This window comes from Crocodylus porosus, unplaced genomic scaffold (assembly GCF_001723895.1).
Source record: "Crocodylus porosus isolate Cpor-Errol unplaced genomic scaffold, CroPor_comp1, whole genome shotgun sequence".
Classification (NCBI taxonomy): Eukaryota; Metazoa; Chordata; order Crocodylia; family Crocodylidae; genus Crocodylus; species Crocodylus porosus.
The window spans coordinates 37,337,661-37,359,327 of NW_017728886.1; the positions used below are offsets into that span (position 1 = coordinate 37,337,661).

The 21,667-nt window shown below is 39.8% G+C and overlaps 1 protein-coding gene across 1 annotated transcript in view; it reads left to right on the forward strand.

Moving 5' to 3' along the window:
• The window catches only part of ITGA8 (integrin subunit alpha 8), a 160,834-nt gene that overhangs the window by 27,312 nt on the left and 111,855 nt on the right, over positions 1-21,667 (forward strand). Inside the window, exons 9-13 of the mRNA XM_019532605.1 lie at positions 2,347-2,390; positions 3,125-3,181; positions 3,752-3,804; positions 12,101-12,306; positions 14,823-15,014. Of these exons, the coding sequence (XP_019388150.1) occupies positions 2,347-2,390; positions 3,125-3,181; positions 3,752-3,804; positions 12,101-12,306; positions 14,823-15,014 (552 nt within the window). The remainder of the gene's footprint in view (positions 1-2,346; positions 2,391-3,124; positions 3,182-3,751; positions 3,805-12,100; positions 12,307-14,822; positions 15,015-21,667) is intronic.

Sequence of the window (21,667 nt, forward strand, 5' to 3'; positions counted from 1 at the left end):
AAGTTACAGATGCAGAATTAGAGTATGTCAAGTAGCATGCACCACATGGGTGTTACTGTGAGCAAAAGCAATGAACGTACAGAAAAAGATAAGAATTGCCATTTACTGCACCTGAACATAGGTCCGTCTTGCCCAATCCTATGTCATGCAATGGCAGAGTAGATGCTGAAAGGAAGAGTGAACTGGGTATGACCATAAATGTAATATATATCATCCAATGCACCAAATGCCCTGATGGAAAATACATAGAAGACTAAACTGTGCACCAGAATGAACGCACACCGGAAATCTATCAAAGACAAGAACAACCAGTTACCTGTGGGAGCACATTTCTCACAAGAAAACTACTCTCTCTCCAGTCTCTTAGTTCTAATCTTCAAAGGGAATTTACAAAACATTTTTCACAGACATGCCTACGAAATTCACTTCATCAACAATGAAGTGGATACAAAAAATCATGGATTAAATATAGACATTGGATTTCTGACACATTATAACCTGCCTAATATCTGACTCCCCAGGTACCTCTCCACTATTTACTAGCTACATTCATTCCCCTTCCCTTCCTTTCCCCCCCCAGCCTGTCTGTCACCCATTGACTCCTTAATTTACATCTTCACTGACTGCCTTTCTTGCATGCATATCGGTCTCTGGTTTCTTTACTATTCATTCCATCCAGGAAGAGCACACACCAACTGTAGATGCTTCCTCAGCCTGACGAAGGGTATTTCTACCCAAAAGCTTGCTAAGAAGAATTTTTCCAACTATTTGGGTTGGTCTAATAAAATATATCATATTTACCCAAAGAACCTTGTCTACCTATGTCCTTAGACCAATATGGCTACAACCTGTCCCCCTGGATATGACCAGGGTTTTTTCCACTGTTCCGCTGCCACGTGCAGCTTCCCACATTTAAAGTGTAGGCTGTTTTGATTTAGCAACTCTATCCCAAACTCCTGTGGTCACACTTATCTATACTGAATTTCATTTACCATTTGGTGGCTTATTCTCTCAATCATGTCAGATCCTTCTGTAGTTCCTCACGGTTTGCCTTGGTCTTTACCACTTTGAATAACTGTGTGTCATCCACAAATTTGTCCACCTAACTACTCACCCCCTTTTCAGGTCATTTATGAATATGTTAAACAGCACTGGTCCCAACACAGATTCCCTGGGGGACCTTGCTGTTTACTTCTTTCCATCTTGAAAACTGGCAGCTTGTGTACCTGGTAGCTAGCTCTTGTTGCTGAGAGCAGGGCTACTTGCTTAGTCCATTCCCTAACGTGTAGTCCGTATTCTTTAAGAATACAGTGCCTGGGATAGAGTATTTGCTGCCATCATCCTAATGCATTATGTTCCGTGACACAATAAGAAGTTTCCGTATCCTCTCTTCCCCACCTAAAACATACAGTTCAAGGGCAAGATTAAAATCTACATTTATAAAGAGAGAATATATTATATAAGAAAGTGAAATATGGAATTAATCATGTAAAGAAGGAATGGATTAACTGTACATGAACAAAAATGCATAAAACAATAATGAACAAGATTCGTTTCAGAAGCAAAGGCTTTTTCATGGATCTAATAAATTCTACATGCAGGTATTTTTACAACTATTGTACATTTAGAATAGGAGCTTTCATCTACAGGAATCTGAAAGCACATTACAAAATCAATAGCAATATTTGCAAACAATACATATTTGTATCAACATCAAAGTATACCCACTTGTTAAGAGAAAATGCATTAGTAACATAACAGTAGAGTAACATGTGCTATAAATTTGGGAAAAATAACAAGGAAGAATTTTCAACCCTGATTCTAGGTAAGCAGAATGTTATGATTGCCATGTTTCACAAACGATCCAGGCAGAGACTTTGAAGGTATGGGTGATACAGAAGACCTAATCAGAAAAGACAACATACAGCTATGGAAAAACAGTGTTTTCAGTAGAAGTGCATTTAATTTCTGTTAGAGGTTGCTTTGCTGTAGCAGCTGTAGAAATTAATCTTGGCTGTATCATGGCCACAGGAGTCATCTGAATAGTCAGAAAGTTGACCCACAGTGTAAATATCCTAGTAGGCACTAGGAGGGAAAGGACTCTGTCCAGGTGTAGACTAGTTCAGTGTGTAATGGTGCATATACCTAGAGATGCCGATAGATACATTTTATAAATGTAAAAATTTTGCTGAAGTGTTGCCATGAAGTACTGAACATTTTGGTAAGGCTAGCAGCATACCCTTCAATGATAGGGCCTATATGTTAGGAAGATTCCAGTGACTGGGACTCTGTTTGATGTTCTAATCATATAAAATAACTGAGCAATTAATCATTTTTTCTCTTCAGAATTGGTTGTTGGAGTTCCAAGGGGAGCACAGAATTTCGGATATGTATGTATTGAGCTGATATTTCATCTATTCACACTAAATATATGAGCTAGATTGCTTTGAAGATGAAGCCCAAGTGTAAAGTCCAGGGTTATTCAGATTTGGAGTTATAGTTTAATGCTCACGCTCTCTATTTATTTACTGTAAAGAAGCTGTCTTTAGTGGTATAAATTGAATATCAGACATAAGAAGTCATGAAAAGTGTTTTGAGGAGAAGAGTATGCTTCCCTTAAAATTTCATGAGCAGTCTGCCTGGTAAATTGATAAGCCTGATTTGTAGCCCTTGTATGTCAGTATAACTTTGGAATGTAAAAAGAGTGCCAAACTCTAGCCTCCTATTAAAACTTGCTGCGCATGCCGCTCTTCCTCTGCATATATATTTCATCTGAATTCAGATAATTTACATATAGGTGTATTACATGTGGCTTCCACATCATTGTAGTGTCCAAGTGCCTCAAAATTTTCAGTGTAGAGATGCACGTAGCTCCTCTGTAATGCAGGGAAGTACCCCACTCCTTATTTTGCATACAGCGTACTGAGGCACAAAAAGTGTAGAAGATTGCCCAACACCACTTATGAAATCTGTGGTGGAGCACAGAAATGACTTCAGACATCCCAAATCCTAGTCTATCATCCTAACAATTGGACCACCCTTCAATTTCCTTTAAAGATGCCTGTTGCTACATTGTAGTTTATCATGATGTGATTGAAATCTTGTATTTTTTTTCTGTTACCAGGTTTCAATTATTAATTCTACAGACTTGACATTCATTCAGAATTTCACTGGTGAACAGGTAAAGTAAAAAAAACATAAATAATAAAATATTCCATCTCAAAATAATGTAATTATAACTACAATATTATCATATTTACTCAAATTTAAGATGAGGTTTCTTTCCTCATTCAACATGGGGAGAAAAAGAGTTGAATATGGTCCAAGCAGAGAGCTGCAGTGGCCTGACCTCAGCCCCAACCTGGGGAGTGCAGGCATGGAGGGAAGCAAGTAGTGAAGAGGAGGTGCAGGGAGCAAGGGGCAGCTAGCCTGCCCCGTCACCCACTTCCCTCCCTGCCATAGCAGTGGGAGGGATGAATTTAAGATGGCCCTTCAATAATTAAGTTTCATACATGAAATATAATAACAAATTTATAATTTTCCATGCATAGAATCTAATTATTGGGGGGTTGTCTTAAATTCAAAGCCATTTTGGATTTGGGTAAATATGGTACAGTGTGAAGTGTATGTTACAAAGTATTTTCTACTTTTCAGAATTATTATCCAGAAGTACAGGAGTTTGTCAGATTTTAAAAAAAAAGGTTTTTATTGAGTAGAAGATCTTAACTTGCATGTTGCTTTTTGCTTACAGATGGCATCTTACTTTGGGTATACTGTTGCAGTATCTGATGTTAACAATGACGGGTAGGTTACCCAGTGCACCCCAAGCCCACTGAAATTCAATATAATTGAGTGTTTAACATTTTCCCTGAATTTTCAAAAAAAGACAATATTTTTTAATATTTTGGGTGACTGGGGGAAAAAAAATCTTCAGAAATCATGATAATTCTTTTAGGGCCTGAAAGCCAAAACAGAAATGTTGAGCTCAAGTTTTTAAGCACCTTCTCTGCCAAAATGTCTGTCACAGCTGTACTGAACTTCTCTACTTCTCTAGTTGTAAGTGTTCAGTTTTCTTCCCAGCTTTGTTTCTCTCTCACTCCTTTTCATTTTTTTAAAATTGGCCTGCAGTGTTGACTGAATAAGTTTTAGAGAACAAATGTAAAAACAGTTTACTGCAAGGTGAAAAATGTTAGAGCTTTTACTGAGTGCCAGCTGCCTCACAGTAACCACTTACATACATGTATTTACCTTGTGATAAGTGGAAATTAAATTGCTGTAACTTTGCCTTCAGTGAAAGAGGAGTACGTTACCATGATTTAGTTTCTGTCTGGCTACTTAGCCCAGGGTAGGAGAGTACACACAAATGGTTGCTGCTAAACATTTGGTAAAGGCCTTTACCCTTTCTCCTGTGTAGTAAGTCATTTGCATGGCCATGTCCTTTCTAGAGACTTTCTTATTGATCACTGAGAAGATGTGCTTGGGACAGTAAGGGCAATTCTATCTCCTAGGATTCAGAAAGGCAAGGCTATTATTGGAAAGAGATGGGTAAAAGTTAAAAGCAGTACTGTGTATTCTGCCTTTCTGAAAAGCAGAAGTCTGCTTTGAATCAAACTGAGATCAGCCAGAACCACACCAGCAACCTCAGTTACTTGGGTGGCACGCCCTTCAAAAGGTCCACAGCTTGTTGGCCCCTGAAAGCTCTTTACAAAGGAGCAATGTTCCGTGGTTGTTTTAAGAGGCCAACCTGAAGAGCAATGCCTCTTGAGCTCAAGATAATGCCTTCATGACACAGATTTTAGGCCTTAGTCCAGCAAAGCACTTTAGCAATGTTGACAATAATTTTGTGAATGGTACTTTAAGTGTTATTGTTGGGGCCTTATTGAGTGAATATTAGCATTAGTTGCTTCTGATGGATGTGAGGATTTCTACTGTCTAGAGCTCTGGAGTTTTCCTGGTATTACTTCAGGGTTATAATTAGGTCTGTAGGTATTTGGCTGTTGCAGAATATCTGACTTTTCTACTTTTCATTTAGTGTTTAAACACCAAAAGATATTCAGTATCTCCATACAAAGAGTGACCCTCAAAAGGATCACAGAGGTAATAAAAGGAGAGGTAGGAAGTCATGAGGCATTGAAAGAGTTATTGTAACTTCTAAAATAAGAAAATAACATTTCCAGAGTAAGTTTGGGATAATTAAAAATTTCAAACTATGAGGTTAAATGTAGCAACTATAGTTTACATTTTTCCACCTTTCAGAGTAAGTATGACCTTGTAAAAAATAATAACACTTTTTGTCCTTGAATAAAAGGTCTTCAAATTTGAAAGAATTGAAAACCACTATACTAAATCATAAGAAGCGCTTTATGGAGCTTCCCTTACTGACCCAAACTACTTCCTGCACAGGTTATTTTCTGCAAATCTTTCTGCATGGGAGATCTCTCAAAATCTTTTCAAACTCTTCTTTGTGCCTTTAATTCCAGTATCAACAATATAATCAAACTGCTTTGGAGGCTTGTGTGGTCTCTCTTCCTATATCTGAAAGGAAATCTAGTGACTCTCCAAGATCTAGAGATTCTACAGGAAGCAAAACATAAAGGAGCTTCACTTGAAAATATGCCTGCTTGCAGGCCAGTCAGATGAATTGCACATATACTAATAGAAATATATCTGTAAAGGTGAGACTAAGGGCAAGAGCAGACAAAACGTTTACGCTGGCGCAATTGTCAAAACACAGTTTTTTAAAAAAAAAACAGTGGGAAGTCAACACAGATACCTAATTTAGGATAATTTAGCCCCATATACTGAATAATTACACCTGAGAGAATCAAAGCTAAAACTCTGTTTTAAGTTGCACTGGTTTAGATGCCATCTATCCATGTTCATCTTGGGGGAGCACTTTGAAGGCAAACAAGCTAATACCTGCTCGCCTGCTGCTTGATAATGAGGAGGTATAATAGCTGCTTACTTCATGCAGCTACCCAAGGATAGTTGCACATCTGACTTATTCCTGATCCCAGTATATAAAACTGATTAAAATTATATTGATATGTGTTCATTTATCTATGCCCTAAGTTTGACCAAAAAAAAGCTGAAGGAAGAGGCCACTTAAGGCCACTTAAAAGCAGGGAGAAAAGTTGTTAAATAGCTGGGGATTAAAGAAGGGTGGAGGTATCAGAAGCAAATTGCTTGGTGGGGTCTGAAATCTAGTTTTTTATCCAGCTGAAAAGATGAATAGGGTCATCATTTTTATTTTAAACTTCCAGAACTAGACCCTTTTGTATTCAAAACAAGCTAAGAAGGCAACTTTGAACCTAAACAGTTGGGTGAAATCTTCCATACTGAAGTCTGCAAGTGTTTCACAGACATGGCAGGGAACAAGGAAAAATGTTTTTTTTAGTCTGCCCTAAATTGCCCGACACTCTTAAAAAAAGATCAGGTAACAGCTTCCATTTTGTAATAAATGTATGGATAAAATTCTTAGTAAGGAGAAGGAAGAGTTTTTTCATTTTAAGCCAAAACTCATGTGTCCAATAAAAACAGTAAAATAAAATGTTTACCAGTCTTTCTTTGTACTATACCAAAGCTCCACATAGTTACACTTTGACCTATTGACACTTCCCATACTCCTGCTGTTTATTACTCAGCAGGGTACAAAGGAATTGAATAAAATTCCAGCAGGTGGTCAGCTTGTGCTTTATACCACTTTTTGATAAGTAAGGAAGCAGTAATGGCTATAGAAACCATTATGTGCTGGAACAAACAAATACTTTGATTTATGTTAACTACAACATGATGGTGTAGGGCTGAAATAAATCTAATTGAAACTGATTAATGTACCACCACATATTGAGCTACAAATATGAGTATATGCTGCTATTAATAAGTGTTGTGCTTTCTTTTGGTCCTGATGCCTTTTAAAAGGCATAATGTCAACTTGAACTTAGCTTGACATCCATAGTTCATAAAATTCTAACTTGTGCAAAACCTAACAGTGACTGAAAAGTTTCCATAACTAAGAAGGATAATGTCAATCACACAGCCAAATAAACGATTCACCTACAGTATGCGAAAACAAGACATTAATAGGCAATATCCTGGAAAATTAACCAAATGATAAAGCAAACCAAACCAGGTTTCACAGCTTTTTATTTTGTACTTTGAGAGAAATGCAAATAAAAAGTAAATGAAGATCATAAAAGATGACAGGTAAATTGGGGGCTATGTCTTGGCAGGAAACATGTGTCAGGGACATGAAGACAGGAAAGCTGAGTGCTCAGGGGATTCCAGGTTGCTTTGTTGACTGTGGGCAACCAAGGACAGGCTGCAATAATTTGTGTGACTGCTCTGCCCCCACACTTAGCAGCCCAAACCCAGGAGAATGCAAAGATGATAAAGAGCCCAATGAGCCCCTTTTCCATGGACTGCATGTGGTACACAGTGCCCGTGCATGTTTCAGGGAACTCATGGACAGGATTCCATGGGAAACCAGTCTGAGGGAGAGAAAGAGTCCAAGAGAGCTGGCTATACTTTAAAGTAGCCTTACTGAGAGTGTAGCAACAAACCATCCTGATGTGCAGAAAGACTTACAAGTATGGCAGAAAACCAGCTTGGCTTAGCAAGAAAATTTTCAGTAAACTAAGTCACAAAAAAAGAAGCTTATAAGAAGCGGAAACTTGGACAATAAATAGGGAGGAGTATAAAAGTATTAGTCACGCAGGGATGAAATCAGGAGAGCCAAAGCACAACTGGAATTGCAGCTAGCAAGGGACATGAAAAGTAACAAGAAGGGTTTCTACAAGTATGTCAGTAGCAAAAGGAGGATCAGAGAAAGTGTGGGTTCCTTACTGAATGGGGGAGACAACCTTGTGACAGAGGATGCAGAAAAGGCTAAAGTACTCAATGCCATTTTGGCCTCAGTCTTCACAGGTAAGGTCAGCTCCCAGACTACTGCACCAGGCAGCACAGTTTGGGGAGGAGGTGAGCAGCCAACAGCAGTAAAAGAACTGGTTAGGGACTATTTAGAAAAGCTGGACATATGCAAGTCCATGGGGCCAGATGGGATGCACCTGAGGGCGCTGAGGGAGTTGGCTGATAAGATTGCAGAGCCACTGTCCATCACCTTTGAAAACTCACGGTAATTAGGAGAGGTACTGAATGATTGGAAAAAGGCAAACATAGTGCCCATATTTAAGAAAGAGACAAAGGAGGATCCAGGGAACTACAGACCAGTCAGCCTCACCTTGTTCCCTGGAAAAACCATGGCACAGATCCTCAAGGAATCCATTTCTAAAAACTTGGAGGAAAAGAAGGTGAATAGGCACAGTCAGCATGGATTTACCAAAAGCAAGTCATGCCTGACCAACCTGATGCCTTCTATGAAAACGTGGTTGTGGGAAGACCAGTAGATGTGATATACCTTGATTATAGCAAGGTTTTTGATATAATTTCCCACAACATTTTGGCAGGCAAGCTAAGGAAGTGTGGGCTGGATGAATGAATTGTAAAGTTGATAGAAAACTGGCTGAAGCATCAGGCTCAGATGGTAGTAATCAATGTCTAGTTGGCAGCTGGTATTGAGTAGAGTGCCTCAGGGGTCTGTCCTGGGGCTGGTTTTGTTTAATGCCTTCATCAATGATCTGGAAGATAGCAATGAGTTCACCCTCAGCAAGTCTGCAAATGATACCAAGCTGGGGGGAGTAGTCAGTATGCTGGAGGGTAGAGCTAGGATTCAGAGTGACCTAGACAAATTGGAGGATTGGGCTAAAAGAAATCTCATGAGGTTCAACAAGGACAAGTTCAAAGTCCAGCACTTAGGAAGGAACAATCTCATGCATCAGTACAGGCTGGGGGATGACTGGCTGGGCAGCAGCTCTGCAGAAAAGGACATGGGGATTACAGCAGACAATAAGCTGAATATGAGCCAGCAGTGCGCCCTTATTGCAAACAAGGCCAATGGCATACTGGGCTGCATCAGTAGGAGTGTTTCCAGCAGGTCAAGGGAAGTGATTTTTTTCCCTCTATTCAGCACCAATGAGGCCACATCTGGAGTACTGTGTTCAGTTTTGGGCCCCCCACTACAGAAAGGATGTGGACAAATTGGATAGTGTCCAGCAGAGGGCAACAAAAATGGTGAGGGGCCTGGGAGATGTGACTTCTGAGGAAAGACTGAGGGAACTGGGCTCATTTAGTCTAGAAAAGAAGAGACAGAGGGGACCTGATAGCAGTCTTCAGCTACCTGAAGGGCGTTTGAAAGAGGGTGAAGCTAAACTGTTCTCAATGGCAGCAGATGACAGAACAAGAAGCAATGGTCTCAAGTTGCATCAAGGGAACATTAGGTTAGCTATTAGGAAGAATTTTGTCACTACGAGGGTAGTAAAACACTGGAACAGATTGCCAGAGAGGTTGTTGTATCTCCATCCTTGGAGGTTCTTAGACCCGGCTAGATGAAGCTTTGGCTAGGATGTTCTGGGTGGAGATGGTCCTGCCTTGAGCAGGGGGTTGAACTAGATGACCTCCTGAGGTCCCTTCCAACCATAATTTTCCAGGATTCTATTTTTTTTTCCATATAAACAGTTTGCTGTTTCCTAACAACCAATGTTGTAAGGGTGGGATTTTAGTAGTGCCAATGGGTATTCATGAAAAGAGTAAGGGTCACAAGATGACTAACTTTTTAATCTTACAGCACTTGTGTAAAAGGGGTTGTCTCGCAGTTAAGGCACTAGACTGAAAGTCAGGCAATCTAAACTTAATTCCTGACTTCACTGTTGGTTTCTGGTGCATTAATTGGCAAGTCCCTGGGAATCAGTTTTTCCAAGGTATTTTAGGTACCCACCTAACTCCCATTGATTTGTTAGTATTGTTGTAAATCTCACAAGTGAGGTTCTAAAGCTTTCATGTCCTAAATACCTTAAAAGTGTGTTTTGCAGTCTCTTTTCCGTAACTTCCCATTTGTAAAATACTTAATTGCCCTCCCCATTTGTTTCCCTTTTCTATACAGATTTCAGGATCTTTTGGAGCAGGGATGTACAACTTTAAGGACAGACTCAAAGAAGTAGAACTATTTAGTTTGGAGAAGAGAAGACTGGGGAGGGATTCAATAGTAGTCTTCAAATGCCTGGAGAGTAGTTATATAGAGGGTGAACGTAGATTATTCTCTATGTCTGTAAAGGACAGAAAGAGAAGGTGGTCTTTAAATTGTTTAGAGTAGATATTCAGAAGAGCTTTCTCAATACAAGGGTGGCTAAGTATTGGAACATACAACTCAGAAGTTGTGGAATCTCCATCCTTGAACATTTTTAAGAACAGGTTAGACAAATGCTTGACTGGGATGGTTTTTAGTCAGAGACTATCCTATCTTGAGCAGGGACTTGTATTAGATGACCTCCTGAGATTCCTTCTAGCCCTACTATTCTGTGATTCTCTGGTAAAGTTCATGTGCAAAGCATGCTATAATGGTAAATAATGAGATCAGTTTGTAAAATAAAGCACTGATGTTATCTGAATAACATTTTCTCTTTTGACAGCATCTGTTGCATGTCAAAGACTTCAGCTAACTTTCTGTTCAGAAAGTTAACATTTTCCATAAATAGAGAAAGATTTTTTTGACATTAAACATGGAAAGAAAAACACATTTTAAATTCTCATTCAGCATCTGCTTTTTTCTTTTTTGTAGGATGTCTGCACCAAAGGGTGGTAACTGACTTCTGAAAATGAAGAACTACATTTAAAATTATTTTACATTTTAAAGTATTCTTTCCCTTGCAGCAAAATGATATAGAGTTTAATAAAAAATAACATTCCTATACAGTTTGGGAAGCAATTTATAAAATTAAAATTCTATAGGATTCTTCCACACCTGCAGAAAAGATTATAGATCTGTGTTGCATTTCTATACAACTATTGGTTTTATTGCCTGTTAAAATCAATTAGATTTTTCCGTTATACTTAAAAAGAATATCTAGTATGGGTTTGCCAGTTTCATTGGTTGCTGTTAAGGCTTTTGAGAGATCATTTCAGGTTCAAGGTAGGAAAAGTTTTGCTGTCAATTGAATTAGGACAAGAAAATACAAGCTTCACCAAAATTAAGTATATTAGAGTCAAGTAGTAATCCTTTACAGTAACTAAGATTTTTCATATCATAAGCCTCATCTGCTATCCACTAAAAGTTACTTGGCAAGCCCACTTTTGTGAACTTTGGATCAGGTTTCATATCCTCATTTGATATGAATGTTGTGTATCTTTGATTTGCATATTGTGAGGCTAGTTTTGTTACTCTCAATTTTCCCAGAATCATACTCATTTTTGTTTTCTTTTTAAGTAGGCAATCTTTTTGTTGGTTATATTAAAATATCATAGCCATATGTTTTGTATTTAGAGCAGTAAGATAGGGAAAGCATTTCAGCTGGTCTCTTCCTTTGTATTGATTCTGGATTCTTTCTTCTGAGAACTTCATCCAAAAAAACATATAACTCAAAGAAAAAACGTGCCAGAGTATGTATTCTGGACTGAGGCCTCAGTCTCCCAGTTTCACGATTTCTATCACTGATTGTACATTAGTTGCTACTCTAGCTTCACAAAAGTTAGTCTGCTTTTAAAGCTTGTTATTTTTGTTCTATTCATCATAAGCTTCTTTGTACTTGAAAAATATGCAGGCTATATTGTATAATGCGCTGTATTTTTAGTGGATAAAATAATTTTCCCCAAAAAGAATGGCTAAAATGTCTAACATGTCTAAAATTAAGGCATCTTCTTCAATAAAGCTATCTAATGAAAAATAATTGAAATCATTGTAAGAAGTTGTTTAGAATTTAATCAACTTTATATTATTTTTTTTCCCCACGTGGTTATCTTTGGGGAGAAGGTAACTTATACACCAGAAAATATAGTATTTTGTGTCTCATTGGCAGTGTTTTTAGGACCTGTCTGAGTGTCAATAAGCCAAATTCTATGGCTATAATCTAGTAAAATCCCTGTTGACTATATACTAATGCTAACTGGTATTTGTGGCTTTTCAGTGTTCTTACTGTAGTAGTTCTTCATATTGATAACTGAACATTTTCTGAATTTCCCATTGACATTGATTTTGGTTTTATTTCTCCAGCTTAGATGACATCTTAGTTGGGGCCCCTCTATTTATGGAGCGGGAATTCGAAAGTAAGCCTAAGGAAGTAGGGCAAGTTTACCTGTACCTGCAGGAAAGTGCCTTCTACTTCCAAGATGCACAGATATTGTCAGGCACCGACATGTTTGGTAGATTTGGCAGTGCCATTGCTCATCTCGGAGATCTCAACCAGGATGGCTATAATGGTAACTTCTTTCTATATTATTTATTGTTGCAAACAAATTGTCTATGTACTAAATTCAGTAATAGATTGTATCTGGAGACTCCTTTTTTACAGTTCTTTCTGAGAACAGAAGAAAGGCTACTTGGAGAAAAAGCCAAATAAATAATATATAGCTACAGGTTTGTTTTTCTACAGCACATCCACTTCTTAACACAAACACCCACTATTGAAGGAGATGAGAATCTTTCACTCATGAAAGGAAAATTAAAGGTTGAACTTTGCAAATCATATCCAGCTGAATTCAGTGCTGTAGCTGCCCAGGTACTGCTCGGCTCCCCCTGCCTCCAGCAGCTCCTTTTCCTCTTCTTCCTGCCTCTGCTGTGTCATTCCAGGCAGCAGATAATGTGGGGAAGGGCAGTGGCTGTGGGGATGCATGCATCACGTGCTCAGCCAGGTGGGGTAAAGCTGCAGTTGGGTGATTCCTGCCCCAGTGTGTGGGGCTCTGGCTTCAGTTCCCGGCCCCCTTCCACCTACTCAGCTGTCTGCAAGTGGCTGCTCATTGCAGTGAGCTAAGTGCTGGAGTAGTCTCTCCTTCCTCCCTCCAAGGGTAGACTCTACTGTGGAAGTCTGTCACATAACAGTCATCCCTACGCTCTCCCTTCCTCTTTGTGTCCTTTGTGCATAGTGGCATTTCCCACCCCATCACCTACCATTTGCTCCCTTCCCTGACTGCTGCTGATATCCTCACTGTTCTTGGTTGACCCAGGGGAGCAGGCTCTAGAGCTGCTCGTGTCCCATTCCAGTCAGGCTGCACGTGGAGCCAGGCTCAACTGGAGACAGCAGCACTATTAGTAAGCAGGTTCCCTTCCTCCATGCTTGCTCCTGGACTGGCAGAGAACACCCACAAGAACTGAGCACAGAGGGAGGACTTGTCTGCTTCTGCTCCTGTCCCAAGCTGATTCTGGCTGCCTGCAGTGCCTGGTTGGAGTGGGCAGGAATGGCCTTGGAGCTTCTCCCACCCTTGGGGAACCTAGAGATAGTAGCAGTGGGGGGTAGAGGAAGGGAGGGGAGGGGAAGGGAGGTCATACTGAGCATGGAGGGGAAACAAGGGGAAATTCTTATCCAATTCAGGAACTTCAAAAAAAAGTCCTAGGCTGCTGCTCCCATGTTGTGTTGACTGAAAGGGAGGTGCATTCCTACCCCTGCACCCACTCTCATTCTGCCCCATGATCCTTAAAATGTTTTTCAAAAAAGCCTGGGTATCTATGTTTTTTTGGTAGGTTGAAGAAACGCATTGAAAAAAATAAACATTGCTTTGTGGTGCCTATTTTCATTTTGGGTGCTGTAAAGCCTTCAACGTTTGTGCCCTCCTCCCCCACTTTGTCCCAGCTATTGTACATTATTTCCTCCACATGGTGGCTAAGGTTTTTAAAATAGATTCCTGATTTTTGGGTCCCAGCTTGAAACATAGAAAAAAGGCTACTTGTTAGAGGGCTGGTATTTGGAACATAAGGTCCCTTAAAAGCAATTTGAATTGGGCTTCAAAAGTCACTAGAGAATTTGAAAACCTTGGCCCCTATCTTTTGGCAGGTAAATTCATATAGTTTACTTAGTTATCTTGGCTGTTTGTTGATCTTTGTGGCTAACCATTAGCAAGGGAGAGTTTGTAATATATAACAAGCATAAATTATAAACAACACACGGCCCCAAAGCAATTAGTAATATAAACTCACTTTCAGAAATATGCTATTTGCATGAACTGTTCCATCTTATTCTTATAGTTTGTGATAGCCTGGGAGCCTTTGAGTGAATTATAGCTGTGTGTTCCCTGTGGGACTTCCTCTTATTTTACATTTTTTCCATTCCAGGATCCTCCTCAACAGCTTTATTTTCTATCTGCTTATATTTTATTGTTGGTGATGGGAACAATGGAAATATTTTACTTTTCATTGTAAGGTGTTTTACTTATGACCAAACAAAACCAATCTGATAGTATTGTTTCACTGTGTACCATTTTTTTCTTCTGCATGCTACAGTGGTGGCTGTTCAACAATGCATTCACAGATTTTTATTTTTATTTTTTTGCAAAAAGGGACAAATCACAAAACAGAATTACTTAAAGATCTTCTGTTAATTATGTGATAGAATAAATCAGGGAACATCTCACAGTGCTTGCTTAAATACATTATTGTTACATTAGGAGTTAATTTGGTCTTACATTTTAATGAGTTGCCCTGAAAACATGGAAATTCCCCCACCCCCACGAGATAAAAAATAGGGTATGGATTGTCTGTCTACTGCAATGTGAGCACCTTGACATTTGAAAATAAACTTTTTACAATCCAAAGGCCTCAAAGTTTGTAATGTTAAAGAGGTATTTAACACTTTTGTTTTTACATATTGGTAGTATATAGTACCAAAAAGAAAAACAATTAAGCCTCAGCTCTTAATGCATAATATGGGCCCATGGGTTGTATCTTTCCGTAGGAATTAGTTTAGCTTTTGTTTTACTTACCTGTCTTTCTTTCTCAATTGCAGACATTGCAATCGGTGCACCATTTGCTGGTGAAGACAGGGGAGGCAAAGTACTTGTCTACAATGGACACAGTAATGGGTTAAATGCTAAGCCTTCCCAGGTTCTAAGTGGATTCTGGGCCTCACAGTCCATGCCTGCGGGATTTGGCTTTACCCTAAGAGGAGACTCGGATGTAGACAAGAATGATTACCCAGGTAAGATTTTTCCATAAGAAAGGGAATTTCATACCTCGATTCTCTGGAAAATGCATCATGCCTAAGCTATTCCTTTTGGAAGGCAGAGGTCAAAATAAAGAATAGACATAGTTTTTTTGTGTAGTTCTAGCATTGCTTTCCTGAGAATTTAAAGTCAGACAAAACAAATACTCCTTTTCCTGGCAAGAGAGATCATCAGAAATGCAAGAAGGACTTAAATTGTTACATTAACATAACACATGTTGCATTTACAACAAAAAGCTTAACCCTTTTGCCCACTCAAAATCTGAATACACAGTTTTATTTAGCTTGTAAGGCCTTCTTCATCCTAACATTTTTTTCTTAATTGAAACCATGTTGTGTTAAAAGAGAAGTCACTGACTTGATTATATTGCTAGTTATTTCCTTGAAGTATTGTTTTCAGAAAAGATGCTGAAGTATATAGATTCCGAATTGTTTTGTTTTCATTACAAAAAGCAGAAACAATGCAGAGTCACATATTGAGTCACAAATGTTAATTTAGGTCTTTCATGCCCTTATTTGCACTCATTCCGGTAGACTTCTCTTTTAGTTTGTTTTTAATTTTTCTTCAATAATGAATAGTTCACTGAGGCTTGTTTTATTTATCAAGATTGCACAACTCTTGCAAGCTTTTATTTTTGTTTTTACTTTAATTAATTTATTTACTGGAATCTTTCCAGTTTGGTTCAGAATTTCAACAGCATATGCTGCCTAAGGCTAAGTACACTTAATCAAAAAGCCTGAGGCTGAATCAGTTCAATCTTTGCAGGTTAGTCTAAGATGCATAGATTGAACTGATAAGCATGTGAACAGACATTCACTTTTGATTCCAGAAATGCAGCCACTAGGCTGCAGTGGCCCAGGCCGGAAGCTGGGGGTCGCTAGAACATGCCTCCCTTTTCAGCTGGAGCAGACAGCTTGTGCCAAGGATAGCACACCCACCCTGCAAGAGGGAGCTTGTGGGAGAGGTGCAAAACCTCCTGGGATGCTGAGGGACTGTGAGTTAACTTGAATCTGGAGGGGATTTGGGACAAGTTCAGTAAACTGATTTATTTTAAATCAGCTAAGTCTGATACTACATCCATCCAGGTTCATCTTAAAACAGTTTTGGCCATTTTTAAAATAGTTTATGTACACTGAGCTTCTGTTGTGTTACATATTTGAACTGGCTTCCAGTCACTTATACTGGTTTATGTATAATTTGTGTCCCTAGCCTAAATGTACAACATCATTTTAATTAGATTCCTTTTCACTTTTTCTTTTGGGGTCAGGTATATGCAAGAACATATTACCCCTCCTAGTCAGGACTGAACAACCCAGTAACATTTGTAACATACTCAGTACACTTGTCTTAGTAATGTAACTTACTGTAGTAATGCTCTCAAAGAGTGTGGACAAATGTACATTTTCTCTACTTCAAAAGCTAAAAAGGGACAAATCACAAAACAGAATTACTTAAAGATCTTTTGCTAATTATGTGATAGAAAAAATCAGGGAATACCTCACAGCGGTTGGGGAGCTGCTGCTTAGGAAGGGGCATCATCAATTACTCTGTACCTATTACATCTGTGTGATTCTTCAGTGATTCAGGTTATCTAAATTACCCTAACTTTGACTCTGAAGGAAGCAGGATTAAAGATAGAGCAGTTTTTGCTACATTTATATGGCTACAGCATCATGCAAATATAACGGTTGTATCATAACAACTTGTATCAGTATCCTTAAGGTGCAGATAGAAATTAAATTTGCCATGCAATCAGCCCCTTTAAAGCACACTAAAGCTGTGCCTGAACAGAAGAATATAGCTGCAGAGTGCTCCAATCGTATAACAAATTAGCCCTCACTGTATAAGGGTTCAAATGAAGGTTGTATCAGGATGGGAAAGTGCGAAGCAGGGGAGGAAGGTCTGTTCTGGGGTCTGTCCCCTATTTCATGGATCACAGCTTGCCCCTGTTACTGATGCTACATCTGAGCCCCACCCCCAGAGCAGCTCCCCACCCAGCTGCGTACCAGCACTGCTGGGGCTGGTCTCCATAGAAACTCTGGCCCTGTGCTGTCATGGGCCCACTACTCCTGAGGTCTCCATGAAAAATAGCCACAGTGATATGGTCAGGGGCTGCTGGGAAATGGAGCCTGGCTGCCGGCCATATCCTTCATTTTGCCCACCCATGATCTATACTACTATAGAGGTTGGGAAAGTCAGGTGCAACTAATGCCCTACCTCTTCTGGGCATGCGGTGGGCTTGGTGCAGGATCATGCCGAGTTTAAAATAAAGTGCTGGGGGGGGTGGAGTTGTTCGGTTTTGTTCTCCACGTCTGCAGGCAGCCAAAAACATCTGAAGTAGACTGTAGTGTACAAAAGTTCATGCCTCTTAACACATTTATGGTGCCACCCTGCCCTGCCTTCTGCCTATGCTAGTAGTTTACATTTGAAGACCTACTATAAAGTTATTTTTCTTATATTGCCTTCATTATCAGCTAGCAAAATTAGTTCCCTGAGAATTTTTCATAAGTTTCATGGTAATTTAAGTTAAAAAAATGATGGCTGAAGTGAGGGAATGGAAGGAATTGTTTGTCATTGTTCCAATTTTTATTTATGTTGTGTTAACACTCATTCATCTGCAGTGACTAATGAGCTCTTTGGGGACAAATAAGGTTTTAATTTAAGTCCCAGCACCATGAACATTTTCCAAAGCATCCAAGAGACCCTCCAGCAAAACTGCAGAAGAACAATTCAATTTTATTAGTAGGTATTAAGGGGTATGACAAGATGACAAAGCCAGTAGGGAAATACAGATCGTCTGAGTGAGGGACTAACATAAGAGGGATGGGGCTGAGGAAGGGAGTGCAACTATGTTACAGAAAATACAACATTATCCAACTAAGGCCAGAGGTGGAAGAAGAGGAAGGGGGTTCGCGATGCTGAGAGAGAAAGTAGATACACACAAACCCATACAATGGTCCACAATGGTGGAGGAAGTAGGTTGAAGAAAAGTTTCTCAGTCCATATAGAGTTTCATTGCGGGGGTCCTCTTTGGGTGGAGCGGGGTGGTCCGTTGCTAAAGATTCTTCTCGAAGTGAAGTCCGTCAGATGCAGAGGGAGGTTCAGGCAGTCCCCTCTGGGTCCAGGCTGGTGGTGGTCTGTCTGGTGGTGTTGGCGTACTGGCAGTGGCCCACGATGTGCTCCATGTAGATGTCATGGGACTGTTATATTCCTGACATTTCTAGGGTTAAAACACTTGCACACTCCCCAAGAAAACCAAAATAAAATGCTTTCAAGTATTTCTTCAGGTCTTCTTTAAACAACCTATGGAAACAAGAAGAATATACACTGAATAGAAAATACCCAGAAATACCCAAAAGCAGGTTAGACAGCATGCATTGAATCTTCCCTAGGACTTCTCATGCATGAGCTGCTGACAACAATTCATTTAAAATATTTCTTTAGATATTTCCTGACTGTCATTTTAGGGTTTGTGCCCCTCCTGGCCTGCTCTTTGTAAGGTGTTTTTACCGTGTGGTTATTTGGGATTGAGTTGGTTTTGTTATATGGGTGAGCAGTTTTAAGAAAATTGTCTTCCAGTAGCTGTGTTTACCGTGGCCAGTGTCTTCCTTGGCCCTTCAGTCAGACATCTGGACTGACAGTGTCACCTGCTCCACCTACCAGGAAATGATGGAGCAAAAATAATTGTTAATCAAGAAACCAGCTCAACTGCTGCCCCCTCAGTTTAGAAAGACCAACAATGTTGTGAAATATGACAATAACAGGTTACCTAGAATAGTTGTAGAATCTCCATTCCTGAATATTTTCAAAAGCAGGTTAGATGGACACTTGACTGGAATGATCCTGCCTTGAGCCAGTGGCTGGATTAGATAACCTCATGAGGTCCCTTCCTGTGCTATTTTTTATACAATCCTAATTTTTCACAGCAATGGAGTACCTTTCTGGGAGAAAGAGGGAAAGGAACTTAAATGGAAGAAGATGGCTGGGATAAATACATTACCCAGTCAGCAACTTTTTCTATCATACAGCTCTTTTCCACTCTGTAATCAAAAGTCCTGATAGGTAGTAGAAGGACAAGGGAAAAGAGGATGAAATAGGAAGTGCTTAAAGTACACCAGGTCACAGTGAATCACAGACCTGGGAAACAATTCCTCAAAAGTTAGGTGTGTCACTGAGGGGAGTGTGTCATACTTCTAGCTGTTTGAGTTTTTTAATTATTTGTTCTTTGGGGAACAGCAGCCCTGCCATAGAGTTTCATCTCTCTGCTCCGAGCATATCCACACCATGTTTCTCATATGTTCAAGGAGGAATGCCACCAAATGTTTCCCACCCAGTCATTCCTAACTGTACATACCAAATCCAGAAAACCTGTGATGAGGTGACTCTCAAGCACACTAGAGACTGAGGCATTGAGCACCTGTGGGAGAATGCTGTTAGAGCAGTGTCACTGCCACATTTCTTGCTTTGGCAAATGGGAACCAGTCAGAGTATGTTCATGAGTGTTCCTTTGAAGACCCACTAGGAGCATCATGTAGACATAAGCGTAGGCATCAACAATGCTACAGCCCCCTTGAATGCCTTAGTAAAAGGGCAGTGAAGAATCCCATGAACTATAAGAGGAGCATGGGTGAGGTTGAGGAGGTGTGGAACAGGCATGTTATCATAAATAATAGGGAAGTAACAGGGCCCGAAGGAATGTGGGCAGATGTAGGAGTGATGATAAAATTCCTCCTCCTCTTCCCATACACACACGGCTTTAGAGACCACTTTAAGCACTGCCAGTATTTTTGCGTAATGTGTAATGGTGTTTAGCTAAAGCAAAGCCCTTCAAGGGAGGGTTCTGCCAATTCATGGAGGAGGAGGTGAAAGGTTGACACTAGTGTAGTGTGGTTAAACACGTGTTTTTCTAACCAGTACAATGTAAAGGAATGAAAAATAAATCCAGAATATGGATTGAACTCATGGCTCTGGAACAACACTGAGATGCCTTAACTGCTCAGTCACCTAGGATCTATTAGTGAAGAATACTTGTGGTTAAAATCCCTACATTGCATCTTAGCCATAACTTTTAAATATTCCTCATATAACATCAGGAAAAGTTAATTTTCTTTGCAGAAAAGACAAAGATTAAAGAAAGCATATGCTTAAAACAAAACAAAAAATCATTTACTGGTACATGCAGATTTGTGTAGGACAAATATTTAGGATACTTTTTTGTAAGGGGAAGAAAGACACGTGATGCATGCAACTACCATCTATACTTGAATTCAAGACAAGGTCCCCCTCCCCCCATGTACTATGGATAAAAAAGCCACTTGTTTTGGATTAGAGTACAAGCTGGGGGCAGGTGGCTGCTGCAGCTCCAGCTCTGGCCCCAACTTGGGCTCAGAGTCAGAGCCACAGCTGCTGCCACTTACCCTCTGGCTCTGGCCCCACCCAGCATACAGCAGTTTTGGGTAAATATGGTAATCCAGTGTATCTAAATATCAATCTTCCTCCAGTACTGACAGTATAATAGATGGGATAGCTTTTCCTACTTGTTAGCAACCTACTCAGTGTAGTGGCCATCTGTCTTCAGTCTATCTGACATAGATATTATCACTGTTAAAATAACAAACCACTACTTTTAACTTCATTAAAATACTGAAACTTGTCTAACCTTTCACCAAGAAAGGTGAGACTTTTAAAATTTTAAACCCAGCCCTCAGACTTCACCTCCAGGAAAATGAGCTCCAGGAAAATGTTTCTATAAAATAATGCATTTTATGCATACCTAGAATAACCTTATAGAAATCTAGAGTTGTGTCTTTAGAATAATTTCAGATGACGTATACCCAAAATTACTCCTTTATAGAAGAGGATGTTTGGATCCATAGGACTAGATTGTGTCTTACAGACACACTGGGAGTGATAAAGAGAAGCTCCAGTCTGTGGCAAAATGCCACACTGAACATTCAGAATTCACAAGATATCTTTGTGCTCTAATGAGACAAGGGATGGTGGTTCCTCTCGGCCCTCTCACACTGTCAACGCAGGGCCAACGAGGGTTCCTTATTGTGCACTATGACAGGGTTACCCAAAGATTTACCCTTAACATAAAGCTATAGAAGGCTGGTGAAAGAAAGTAAAATAGAAGGAAAAGATATTTCAAATAGATCAAGCTCCACAAAACAGTTTCAGGTTTCTCTTATAGTGAATTCTGAAGTGAAAGAGAGTCCCTAGTTGACAGAAGAATTGGAGCATAAGAGCTGTCCCTGCTTGTTTGCCTGATGACTTGGAATACACAGAATTTGCAGACTCTCCCTTTTTTTGATTAGTGAGAAATCAAATTTTGTGCTGTGTTCAGCTGAGTGATTCAGTGTCAGAGGAATCCACTATCTGAAGAAAAAACTGGTGAAGTTCTTAGTGTCCTCTAGCAAACCATCCATTCTCACATCACATGTTGCCCCTATGGAAACAAGAGAATAGATTTAGAACTAGAGGGTGTGTGTAGACGAAATGGGAACCCTAGATTAAGCGTTGGGTTTTAAAAAACACTGGTTCAATTTAGACCTGATTAAACCCCCATGTCGTGCACACACGCCACTGACTTACCTGCTTCTCCGGCAGGGAGGAGAGGGCAAGCTGC